Source organism: Medicago sativa, chromosome 8 (genome assembly GCF_051527215.1).
Source record: "Medicago sativa cultivar Bolivia chromosome 8, Bolivia_mono, whole genome shotgun sequence".
Classification (NCBI taxonomy): domain Eukaryota; kingdom Viridiplantae; phylum Streptophyta; class Magnoliopsida; order Fabales; family Fabaceae; genus Medicago; species Medicago sativa.
Window position 1 is genome coordinate 78,213,263 of NC_140756.1, and position 11,881 is coordinate 78,225,143.

Sequence of the window (11,881 nt, forward strand, 5' to 3'; positions counted from 1 at the left end):
GTGAGTAATGCTAACACCAGATCCGAACCGGATTGATCATAAACAACACAATTCATCACAACATTCTCAATAATTCATCAAATCCGAATTCCAGCTTATATCAACAGATTTCACATCGAATCATTTCCCAATTCCAGTGAAAATGGTTTTGTAATAAAAAAATTGTGATAAACATTTAAATCATTATTAAGTAACCACTTAATAGTACACACTTATAACCTAATGTGAATTAATCAATAAGTAACCACTTTTTTGTAAAGCCTCGTCATCTCTCTTTTATTTCTTACGTAAAACGAATTTCTGACTTTGTCTAAATATAATCGCGCTTTAATGGTTTTAATAGACTTGTATGTGAAAGAAAAATAATTGTCAAATGCTAAATAAAATAAAAGAATAGTGAAAATTATTATTGACAAATGATTTTAAATAAAAACTATTACTGAAACCATAAGTGTGGTTTAATGGTTTTGATAGTGTTCTACACGAAACCAAACTAATTGTTTAATGGTTTTGCTATGGGTATGGTTTCTGTGAGTTGTACTCCAAAACCATTTTGTTGTGGAAATGGTTTATGTGAGTTGTACTCCAAAACCATTAGATGTACTTAATGGTTTTCTTTGATCCAACATGGTGCATATCACAATCAAAAATAAAAAACATATGGAATTTTCTAACCATAACAGAACATTTTCTAAACCATCAGATTCAGGCACTAACTTTGAATTCTTAGCAACAGAATCACAATTCTCAGAAAAATTCCCAATTTGATTTCGACAATTTCTCAAACCAAGTCCATCATCAATTTTCCCAAATTCAAATCAATCCCTAATCCCTCCAACTCATTACTCCCAATTCTCCTCCTCTTCAACGTCGTCCTTTCACAATCAACGTCGTCCTTTTTCTTCCAAAAATCAAGAATGCAGAGGAACTTGAAAATCTCCAGCAAACTTCATCACCAAACCAATCAAACCCATCATCTATATGTAACCAAAATTGAAAATCATAGCAAGATTCGAATTCAAACACAAAATCATCGGTAGTAACAGTTGACAAATTCCTGAAAGGATGGGACCTGAGAATTGAACCAAAACAAGTGAATGAAATAAAAGTGAAGAAAATATGAATTTCAATCAAAACAGAACACAGTAACATACCTTTGATTTTCTCAATGCGTCTCTTGATTTCTTGTGAACAAGCTTCACAATACATGTGAACTTTCAGAATCACTATCATAACCTTAGGCTGCACCATATAATAAAATAAAAATGATAAAAATGATCCATCACAGATTCAGATAAATTTAAAAAGAAAAAAAATTAATTAACCTCTTCAGCTTTCTTTTCTTCCTCTGGCTTAGGTTTCACTTTCTCTTCAATTTTTTTCTCTTGTTCTGAAGGTGGTTTTGGGATCGGAGAAAGAAGCTCAACTTGTCTATGACTCTTCCTCTGAACTCTTTCAAGAACCTTCAATGGATCCACTTTTTCTCCTTTAACAACAACCTTGTGAGATTTGCAATCAGTAACCACATCTTCATAATTATAAATCTACACGATTTCACGCATATCGTTCCGCAATTCAAAATTGAAATCTCTACAAATTCACAATCACGCAAACTTGTCACGAATTACAATACACACATACCTCAGAAGAATAGGGATGATCTGCAATTCCGTTTGGGATCGGCGACCTAGGAATCGAATAAGCTGTATGTGCAAGATAGCTTATTTTGTGCAAAATAGCTGTTTTGCACAAATAAGCTGTTTTGTACAAATAAGTTGTTTTGAATAAGCTGTTTTGCACAAATAAGCTATTTTGTATAAATAAGTTGTTTCGAATAAGCAGTTTTGTATAAATAAGTTGTTTTGAATAAGCTGTTTTGCACAAATACGCTGTTTTGTATAAATAAGTTGTTTCGAATAAGCTGTTTTACATAAATAAACTGTTTTGAATAAGTTGTTTTGCATAAATATGTTGTTTTGCATAAATAAGTTGTTTTGAATAAGTTGTTTTTAAAATGAAATTGGAATAAGCTGTTTTGTATAAATAAGCTGTTTTGAATAAGCTGTTTTGCACAAATAAGTTGTTTTGTATAAATAAGTTGTTTTGAATAAGCTGTTTTGCACAAATAAGCTCTTTTGTATAAATAAGTTGTTTCGAATAAGCTGTTTTGCATAAATAAGCTGTTTTGAATAAGTTGTTTTGCATAAATATGTTGTTTTGCATAAATAAGTTGTTTTGAATAAGTTGTTTTTTAAAATGAAATCGGAATAAGTTGTTTTGTATAAATAAGCTGTTTTGAATAAGCTGTTTTGCACAAATAAGCTGCTTTGTATAAATAAGTTGTTTTGAATAAGTTGTTTTGCACAAATAAGCTATTTTGTATAAATAAGTTGTTTCGAATAAGCTGTTTTGCATAAATAAGCTGTTTTGAATAAGTTGTTTTGCATAAATATGTTGTTTTGCATAAATAAGTTGTTTTGAATAAGTTGTTTTTTAAAATGAAATCGGAATAAGCTGTTTTGTATAAATAAGTTTTTTTGAATAAGCTGTTTTGAACAAATAAGCTGTTTTGCATAGATAAGTTGTTTTGAATAAGCGGTTTTAAAAAAAGTGATCCTAAGAAGTTGTTTCGAATAAGCTGTTTTGCATAAATAAGCTATTTTGAATAAGTTGGTTTTTAAAATTAATCGGAATAAGCTGTTTTGTATAAATAAGTTGTTTTGAATAAGCTGTTTTGCACAAATAAGCTGTTTTGCATAAATAAGTTGTTTTGAATAAGCTGTTTTGCACAAATAAGCTATTTTGTATAAATAAGTTGTTTCGAATAAGCAGTTTTGTATAAATAAGTTGTTTTGAATAAGCTGTTTTGCATAAATAAACTGTTTTGAATAAGTTGTTTTGCATAAATATGTTGTTTTGCATAAATAAGTTGTTTTGAATAAGTTGTTTTTAAAATGAAATTGGAATAAGCTGTTTTGTATAAATAAGCTGTTTTGCACAAATAAGCTCTTTTGTGTAAATAAGTTGTTTCGAATAAGCTGTTTTGCATAAATAAGCTGTTTTGAATAAGTTGTTTTGCATAAATATGTTGTTTTGCATAAATAAGTTGTTTTGAATAAGTTGTTTTTTAAAATGTAAACGGAATAAGTTGTTTTGTATAAATAAGTTGGTTTGTATAAATAAGCTGTTTTGCACAAATAAGCTGTTTTGTATAAATAAGTTGTTTTGAATAAGTTGTTTTGCACAAATAAGCTATTTTGTATAAATAAGTTGTTTCGAATAAGCTGTTTTGCATAAATAAGCTGTTTTGAATAAGTTGTTTTGCATAAATATGTTGTTTTGCATAAATAAGTTGTTTTGAATATGTTGTTTTTTAAAATGTAATCGGAATAAGTTGTTTTGTATAAATAAGTTGTTTTGTATAAATAAGCTGTTTTGCACAAATAAGCTGTTTTGTATAAATAAGTTGTTTTGAATAAGTTGTTTTGCACAAATAAGCTATTTTGTATAAATAAGTTGTTTCGAATAAGCTGTTTTGCATAAATAAGCTGTTTTGAATAAGTTGTTTTGCATAAATATGTTGTTTTGCATAAATAAGTTGTTTTGAATAAGTTGTTTTTTAAAATGAAATCGGAATAAGCTGTTTTGTATAAATAAGCTGTTTTGAATAAGCTGTTTTGAACAAATAAGCTGTTTTGCATAAATAAGCTGTTTTGAATAAGCGGTTTTAAAAAAAGTGATCCTAATAAGTTGTTTCGAATAAGCTGTTTTGCATAAATAAGCTATTTTGAATAAGTTGATTTTTAAAATTAATCGGAATAAGCTGTTTTGTATAAATAAGTTGTTTTGAATAAGCTGTTTTGCACAAATAAGCTGTTTTGTATAAATAAGTTGTTTTGAATAAGCTGTTTTGCACAAATAAGCTCTTTTGTATAAATAAGTTGTTTCAAATAAGCTGTTTTGCATAAATAAGCTGTTTTGAATAAGTTGTTTTGCATAAATAAGTTGTTTTGAATAAGTTGTTTTTCAAAATGAAATCGGAATAAGTTGTTTTGTATAAATAAGCTGTTTTGAATAAGCTGTTTTGCACAAATAAGCTATATTGTATAAATAAGTTGTTTTGAATAAGTTGTTTTGCACAAATAAGCTATTTTGTATAAATAAGTTGTTTCGAATAAGCTGTTTTGCATAAATAAGCTGTTTTGAATAAGTTGTTTTGCATAAATATGTTGTTTTGCATAAATAAGTTGTTTTGAATTAGTTGTTTTTTAAAATGAAATCGGAATAAGCTGTTTTGTATAAATAAGCTGTTTTGAACAAATAAGCTGTTTTGCATAAATAAGCTGTTTTGAATAAGCGGTTTTAAAAAAAGTGATCCTAATAAGTTGTTTCGAATAAGCTGTTTTGCATAAATAAGCTATTTTGAATAAGTTGGTTTTTAAAATTAATCGGAATAAGCTGTTTTGCATAAATAAGTTGTTTTGAATAAGCGGTTTTTAAAAAATCATTCTAATAAGTTGTTTTGCATAAATAAACTATTTCGAATAAGCTATTTTGCATAAATAAATTGTTAAGAAAAAAATTATAATATGGGGCTTTATTAGGCCCACAAATAAATAGATTTTATAGTGAACCCAAATAATTTTTTTCACTTGGGGTGTAGAAAGCAATTATGTTGGGTGTAGAAAGCAATTATGCACGGTGCATAAGGATCTCCTTATGCATAATAACTTTTGCCCAAGTTTGGCTGCTTAGATGTAGTATATTTAGTTTTCTTTAGTTTTTCAAATTTTTTCCTCATTAAAGTGAATAAGTAGATCAGTACTCGGAATTATGAACATTGGTTAAAATAGATTCTAAACTTTGCAAATTAGCAAATACATCAATACATTATAGCATGTGAGTCAAAATAATCAATCCGTTATTAAAACATTTTAAAAAAAACCCTAAAACCAAGCATGAAGCATCTATTTCTTGTAAAAAAAAAGCATCTATTTTGTTTTTCATTTTGTATTCCATGTTTTATTTGGTTGAAATGTTGAATTAGGGTTGTGAGGGTATTGGCACCAAGTAAAAGTAGTGTGAGTGGACCACAAAAGATATATCCAGAATGTAGAAATAGCTCCTTCCCTTTGTTGCACATGCATATAGCCAAATGTAGCCATTATTGAATTGCATATTCTTGATATACCTGCACATGGCGTATATTTTGCGAATATCACAAACTTTTGAATCCTTAATTCTACACTGTACAACTTAGACAATAAGACAAATACTTGTAAATATTTAATTTAGGCATGGAATGACACTCAAAAACAAAATCATGCGATACCATTACGAATGAATTTTAATAAGATATTATTACGATGTATCTTAAATTAAATCAAATCAAATCAAAAGTACATAAATTCAAATTCATTTTAGTAACTAAGGAGGGTGTTGTTTGTTACGATGCCCCTCTAGAGTCGAGGTACACTTTCCATGATCCAGCAGTTCACGTACGTCGCAATTTCCCAGGTTCTAGATGCATCATGAAAAATATAGAGCACTAGACAAAATATAGTACTAATTGTGGGCCTCAATCAAAAGTCAAGTCCGTTACCAGTTTTGTACAAAACATAAGTAATAATTTTAACAAACGAATGTGGTCGTTGCAATAACGGAAATGGAGAACAGCAAAAAGGTTTAATAAAGCCGTTTTCAAGAACAAATAACAAATTGAATTGTCTCCTCTAAAAAAAAAACAAATTGAATTGTCTGTCATTATCAACAGTTGTGTTTGACAGAATCATGCATGGTAAGTCACAGTAATTTCATCGAATCCACCGTGATTTCAAACATGCATGCAGTCACGATTTAAAGTATTTCGTCAAATCTACCGTGATTTATAAAGTAGTGATGATTAATGAAGGGGTTGAAAACAATAAATTCTATAACATCATTTTTAACTTTTTAGTACAGTACATGGAGGAATGGGGTGAAAAATTATCACATTTTGTCTAAGAACTTTTTTGTAATGTACCTAATTTCTCAATTTAGATATTTTACAGATGATATTCGTATATTATTTAATTATATGTATCGGTGTCGGTCTTCTATATTTTTTAAATAAGTACGTAGTGTCGAGTATCGACGTGTTGTGCCCATGTCATTGTCAGGTGTTCGAGCTTCATATTAAGCAACATAGAGGATAAAGGTGAAATTTATCGTACGTAGAGGATAAAGGTGAAATTTAGAACTCATTTGCTTGAATGTTCAATGAGGATCCGATTAGGAGAAGTATCCTTTTCCCAAATTATTGTTATATATATGTAAAACTTCTAACAACATTTTCTAAACAGAGAGTCATACATATAACATATATATAATGGGACTCATAATTTTATTTTTCTCATAGGTTCTCTCAATTAGAGTTGATTATATTTGAGATATTATTGAACACTATATTAGCGCAGCAATTGGTTTCTTGGTGTGAAAGCAAACTGAAATTTGGGTTTCAATGGAGAAGATGAAGTTGGTTAAGGTGATGATGAGTTTGTTATGATTTTGAGAGAGAGAGAATATTGAAGAAAAATTGTATTCACATTATTATGGAAGAGTTACAAGCATTTATATATATACAATGACTTAGAGATTAAGTCTCTTGTAACTAACTATTAAATCTTTGTAACTAGCTGTTAAAACTTTGTAAAACTAAACAAACTCTGTAACAAAACTAAACTCTTTGTAACAAACTAAACTCTTAAGTGTTTGCTAATCATGATTATGGATTAAAACACACAAACTAATACACCCCTCTTAATCCATAATCCTAACATTCAATGAGACCCAGCTTGTCTCTCAAGCAAGTGAACCTATCAATCTTCAGAGCCTTTGTGAAACCATCTGCCAATTGAGCTTCAGTAGGACAATACACCACTTCAATCATTCCTTTTGAGACTTGTTCCCTGATGAAGTGGAATCTGGTTTCTATATGCTTGCTTCTGCCATGTGCAATTGGATTCTTTGCCAAATTGATGGCTGACCTGTTGTCAATCTTCAGTTTCAGTGGTTTCTTAACTTCACAGTTAAGTTCCTTCATCACATTGTCAAGCCATATTGCTTGACATGCTGCAAATGTACCAGCAATGTACTCAGCTTCACATGAAGATAGAGCATTGACTGGTTGCTTCTTAGTGCACCATGAGATTGCAGCACCTAGGGCTGGGCATCGGGCGGGTATGGGCGGGTTCGGGCCCAAAGTGGCAACCCAGCCCAACCCGAAGGGTTCAAACCTCTAGCCCAATTGTGCCCAAAACTAGTAAGCGGGTTGTTCGGGTTCGGGCTGCCGGGTTGTTCGGGTTACCGGGCAGGTACATACGGGTTGGACCTTATCTGGCCCAACATGATTTTGAAAGCCCAATTGAATTTTTTTGATTTTTTTTTTAAATTGCAGTTTTTTTTATATATAAAAATGAGGCCTGTCTGCCACGTTTATATAGATTTGCTGGATTTTTAACTTACTATGTAAAATTATGATGATGATGATGTCCCATTTTCCCATTTGATGTCCCTTAGCAGTCATATGATTAAAATTAAATTTAACTTACAAAACCAATAAAAATAAGTTTAAAAATTTACATATTCCTAATAAAAAACTTAATACAGTGCTCATGAAAATAATAACAGTGAAACTGGATCTGGATAGATAATAACTCCTCCTTTATATATCTTGATCCCACAATAGATCAAGATACATTATCACATTAATATTGTTAACCTGTGCAAAAAATACAGAAAATATACATTAGTAAACTAATAAATCAAAGCCACAAAATATAACAATATAGCAAACTAAAATCAAAGACAACTATCAAAACAGAGAGTAAACATAGAATAAATCAAATACAAAGTTACAAGAAAAATACTAAATCAATATTACTCTAAAAGAGTTAAAAAAACTACCTTTATCTTTTTGGACATATCATCATATGTTTAAGCATGTTGTTAGTTCGATGGCTAGAACTATTTGAGTTAAAAGAAGTGAAACAGAAGTTACAAAAGGCGGTGTCTTTTTTCTTCGTAAAATGTCTCCAAGCCATTGAAGGATGTCTAGCATGGTTTCTTTTCTTTAGATTTAGCACTAACTCAGCATGTTCAGGTCCTTGGCCATGTACTAATTCAGCAGCCTCAACTTCTTGTGTTCTAGCAACTTGAATTGGAATTTGAGGAAAAGGATTCTGAGTTGATGGTGCTGCACCAGCTTCATTATTCATAGTTTGAGTTGATGCTGCTGCACCAGCTTCATTATTTAAAAATTTATTAGGTGAGTATTTAGGACTGTAATAATGTTTAAGGGTGTGTAATAAAGTTTTAAGTGTGTATAGTAATCATTAATAAACAAAGCAAACATGAGCATAAAAAACTCAGCAGACATAGGATTTAAAAGTCATGAATAAATTCAACTAAGTGTGCATAGAGACATGGATAAAATCAACAAACATGAGCATAAACGACTCAGTAGCCATTGGCATTAAAAATCATGCATAAATTTAACAAAGTGTGCATCAAAGTCATGAATAAACTCAACAAGCATGAACATCAACAATTCAGCAGCCATACAATATACACAAATGACAAGGCAACAGAATATACTTACAATGCTCTCCTTGCTCATTAGCCTCTTGATTCATCTTTTCTAGACATAATATCAAAAGATAAGTTAGCGGTGAAATAGAAGATACATAGAGATATCTTTACTAATTATTATCAAAGGTTAAATGAAGGTATCTTTAATAAAAGGTTGACTCAGGATATTAAGAGTTAGAAGCCATAGCAATTAATGTAACAAACATAAGCAAAGCTTTATTCATAAGACAATATTGAAGTGCCTTATATTTTATCTATTCTCCAAAGTGGTCAATTTCTATGCAATTTCTAAACTAATGCTTTATTCATAACGTAGCTTATCCCTCTATAACTAGAACCTCAGAACTACTGCCAAAACTCCAAAGATAAAGAATCATATATTAGTACAACAAGTAACAATAGTAATAGTAATTTATGACATTTAGAGATCATTTGAGTTCTAAGGAACTAAGGAAGAAAAATTAGGTATTTTGATGCATATATATAACTAAGCATCCTAGACAGACACACATATATATAGCAGCAACTGTGTCTGTGTGATTACCATTACTATAAATGTTAGAACTAAGAAGTGAAAAAATCAAAGCTCAAAATATGAAAAATGTAACAAACATAATTTGGATAAAAGGACTGGTATAAACTCGTAAAAGATGTCAATATACAAGCAAATCAATTCAACTTAATATAATAAGATTCAAAATTACCTCTTGAAGCTGGAAAATTTGCAGAAAAAGATAGAAGTTTCCAAAGCTGATAAAAAGAGAAAAAACAAATAACAAAAATTGTCATGTTAGTAACAAATTCAAATACAAACCCACACATTCTAACTTGAAGCTTCTACTAGTGCTAGTTTCAGAATGATGATGCTTATTTATCTATATAGAACATAAATACTTAAGTTTGTGAAGAGACATTCACATTGCTAATTGCTTCTTAATAAAAAACATATCAGTAGTAAATATATGATGATCACAATTTACAAAAATGTACTTCTATCTATCTGCCATATATCAGAAAAAGATTAATACAAAACTCTACAGAAAAAGATTAATATAACCAAGGAAAAGATTAACAAATTATGTTTCACATAACATAATGGAAAGAACAAAAACCAACCTTCAGATTTGAAGCATACGCGGACCAGACCAGGCCAGAAATGTGAATCATGAAACAAAAACAAAAGCAAATAGTCAGAAACACTAAATCAAAGGTTATAAAAATACAAACATAAAAAACAGCAGATCTTAATTACCTTTAAATTTGAAGCATATGCACAAAATGGATGTGAATCATGAAACAAAAACAAAAGTACTTGGTCAGAAACTCATAAACCCTAAATAAAAATAAAAAATTACAAAGATTAAAAACATTAATATCTAACCTTTAGATCTGAAGCATATGCAGGGCAGAGACGTGATTCATGAAACAAAACATAAAAACAGTCACTCACACTCCTAAATCGAACAAAAATAAGAAAAAATGACAAACATTTAAAAGAGAAAATCTAACCTTTGATTTGAGCATAGTAAACGACGGCGATTTAGGGTTCTACGGTGGTGTTAGTGACTGAGAGTGAGAGAGTTTCAGGATCTACGGTGGTGTTAGCGATTTAGGGTTCTCAGGATCTGACTGAGAGTGATAGAGAAAGGCGTAAATCAAAGGGAATCATGTTGGAAAGTGGTGATTCATGTTGTTAGGAGGATTTGATGGTGAGGTGGTGGTGGTTAGAAGCGGCGGCGGCGGCACTAAGGTTTGGAGAGGAAGGTGAAACGTGAGAAAAGGTGAGGTGAGGCGAGTGAGAAAATGAAATGAATGAGTCTTCAGATCTAGGGTTAGTGAGTTAGTGAGATACAAAGGTAAAACGACGTCGTTTTACTAATTCAATACGGGCGGGTTCGGGTACCCGCGGGTGAAGGTCCGTTACCCGCATCCGCCCATATATACCCCTCTGAACCCGCATTTATGACCCGTACGACCCGCGGACCCGCTTGAACCCACTCAGATCGGGTTTTTTTTTCGGTTTTTTTCGGGTTGGGCCGGGTCGCGGGTCCTTGTCCAGCCCTAAGCACCATTGAACTTGAATAGGTAGCCAGAAGTGCTCTTCCTATCCAATCTATCACCACACCAATCTGAATCAGAGTATCCCTCTAGTTCAGCTTCTCCTTCTTTGTTAACAGTTGGAAATAACAGGCCATACTTCAGTGTACCTTTCACATATCTCATTATCCTCTTTGCTGCAGTGAGATGAGACTTTCTTGGATCATTCATGAATCTACTGATGATACTTACTGCAAAGCATATAGCTGGCCTGCTATTGCATAAGTATCTCAATGATCCAACTATCTGTTTGAATTCAGTGGACTCTACCCTTTCTTCACTACTGCATTCATCCAGTTTAGCATTTGTTTCAGATGGATTTGATGCAATATTGCAATCAATCATTTGAAACCTTTCAAGCAGTTCTCCAATGTACTTCTGCTGATGCATCACTATGCCTGCTTTGCTAGTTGTGAATTCAAATCCAAGGAAATATGATAGCTTTCCCAAATCTGTCATTTCAAACTCACTCTTCATAGTGTGTTTGAACTTCTCAATCTCACTTTGATTACTTCCAGTCACTAGTAAATCATCTACATATAGGCAGATTATAGTTATGTTCTCATCAGCTAGTTTCTGAACATACATACCATATTCTGCTTTGCATTTCCTGAAGCCAGTTTGAAGTAGGAACTGATCAATCCTCTTGTTCCATGCCCTAGGTGCTTGCTTCAGGCCATAGAGTGCTTTATGTAATTTGTACACCATGTGCTCCTTCCCTTTTACTTCAAATCCTGGTGGTTGTGTAACATACACATCTTCATCCAAAGGTCCATTCAGAAATGCAGATTTTACATCCAAGTGTGATAGTGACCAGTTTTTGCTGCTTGCAAGTGCCACTACCAATCTTATTGTTTCTAATCTAGCAACAGGAGCAAATACTTCATTATAGTCAACACCATATCTCTGTAAGAAACCTCTAGCAACCAATCTGGCTTTGTATTTAGAAACTGACCCATCAGGATTCAGTTTTACCTTGAAAATCCATTTGACATCTATGGTTTTCTTCTTCTCAGGTAACTCAACAAGTTTCCAGGTGTTATTCTTCTCAATAGCTTTGATTTCTTCAATCATAGCTTTCTTCCAAACTTCAGTTTGAATTGCTTCTTTGTAGTTTAGAGGTTCTGCATCAGCCAATAATGCAAAGTGAATGAGT

The 11,881-nt window shown here is 31.6% G+C and overlaps 1 protein-coding gene and 1 long non-coding RNA gene across 4 annotated transcripts; both read right to left on the minus strand.

Annotated features, from left to right (window-relative positions):
- Positions 1 to 386: 386 nt before the first annotated feature.
- LOC146901834 (uncharacterized) lies at positions 387 to 1,834 on the minus strand. Of its 2 annotated transcripts, XR_015021945.1 has the most exons (4): positions 1,642 to 1,834; positions 1,326 to 1,499; positions 1,155 to 1,242; positions 387 to 1,072 (listed from the first exon to the last, which is right to left on the minus strand). It is a non-coding gene; the product is annotated as an uncharacterized LOC146901834 (long non-coding RNA). The 2 variants fall into 2 exon arrangements; XR_015021944.1 differs by having other exon boundaries at positions 1,326 to 1,721.
- Positions 1,835 to 7,565: 5,731 nt separating this feature from the next.
- LOC146901835 (uncharacterized) lies at positions 7,566 to 10,652 on the minus strand. 2 transcript variants are annotated; one of them, XR_015022009.1, is made up of 5 exons: positions 9,881 to 9,927; positions 9,333 to 9,378; positions 8,639 to 8,677; positions 7,945 to 8,281; positions 7,566 to 7,759 (listed from the first exon to the last, which is right to left on the minus strand). XR_015022009.1 is itself a non-coding variant. In XM_085733846.1 (5 exons), the coding sequence occupies exons 1-4, from the start codon at positions 10,150 to 10,152 to the stop codon at positions 7,947 to 7,949; spliced, it is 435 nt and encodes a 144-aa protein (XP_085589972.1). In that variant the 5' UTR covers positions 10,153 to 10,652; the 3' UTR covers positions 7,566 to 7,759; positions 7,945 to 7,946. The 2 variants fall into 2 exon arrangements, 1 of the variants encoding a protein (XP_085589972.1); XM_085733846.1 differs by lacking the exon at positions 9,881 to 9,927 and adding an exon at positions 10,138 to 10,652.
- Between the last annotated feature and the right edge of the window lie 1,229 nt (positions 10,653 to 11,881).

Bases quoted from the DNA above. Each gene is read 5' to 3' on its own strand.
- LOC146901835 (XM_085733846.1), bottom strand. The intron at 8,678-9,332 runs GTAATTTTGAAT...TATTATGTCTAG, and splicing joins AAATTTTCCAGCTTCAAGAG to AAAAGATGAATCAAGAGGCT. The intron at 8,282-8,638 runs GTAAGTATATTC...TAAATAATGAAG, and splicing joins TAATGAGCAAGGAGAGCATT to CTGGTGCAGCAGCATCAACT.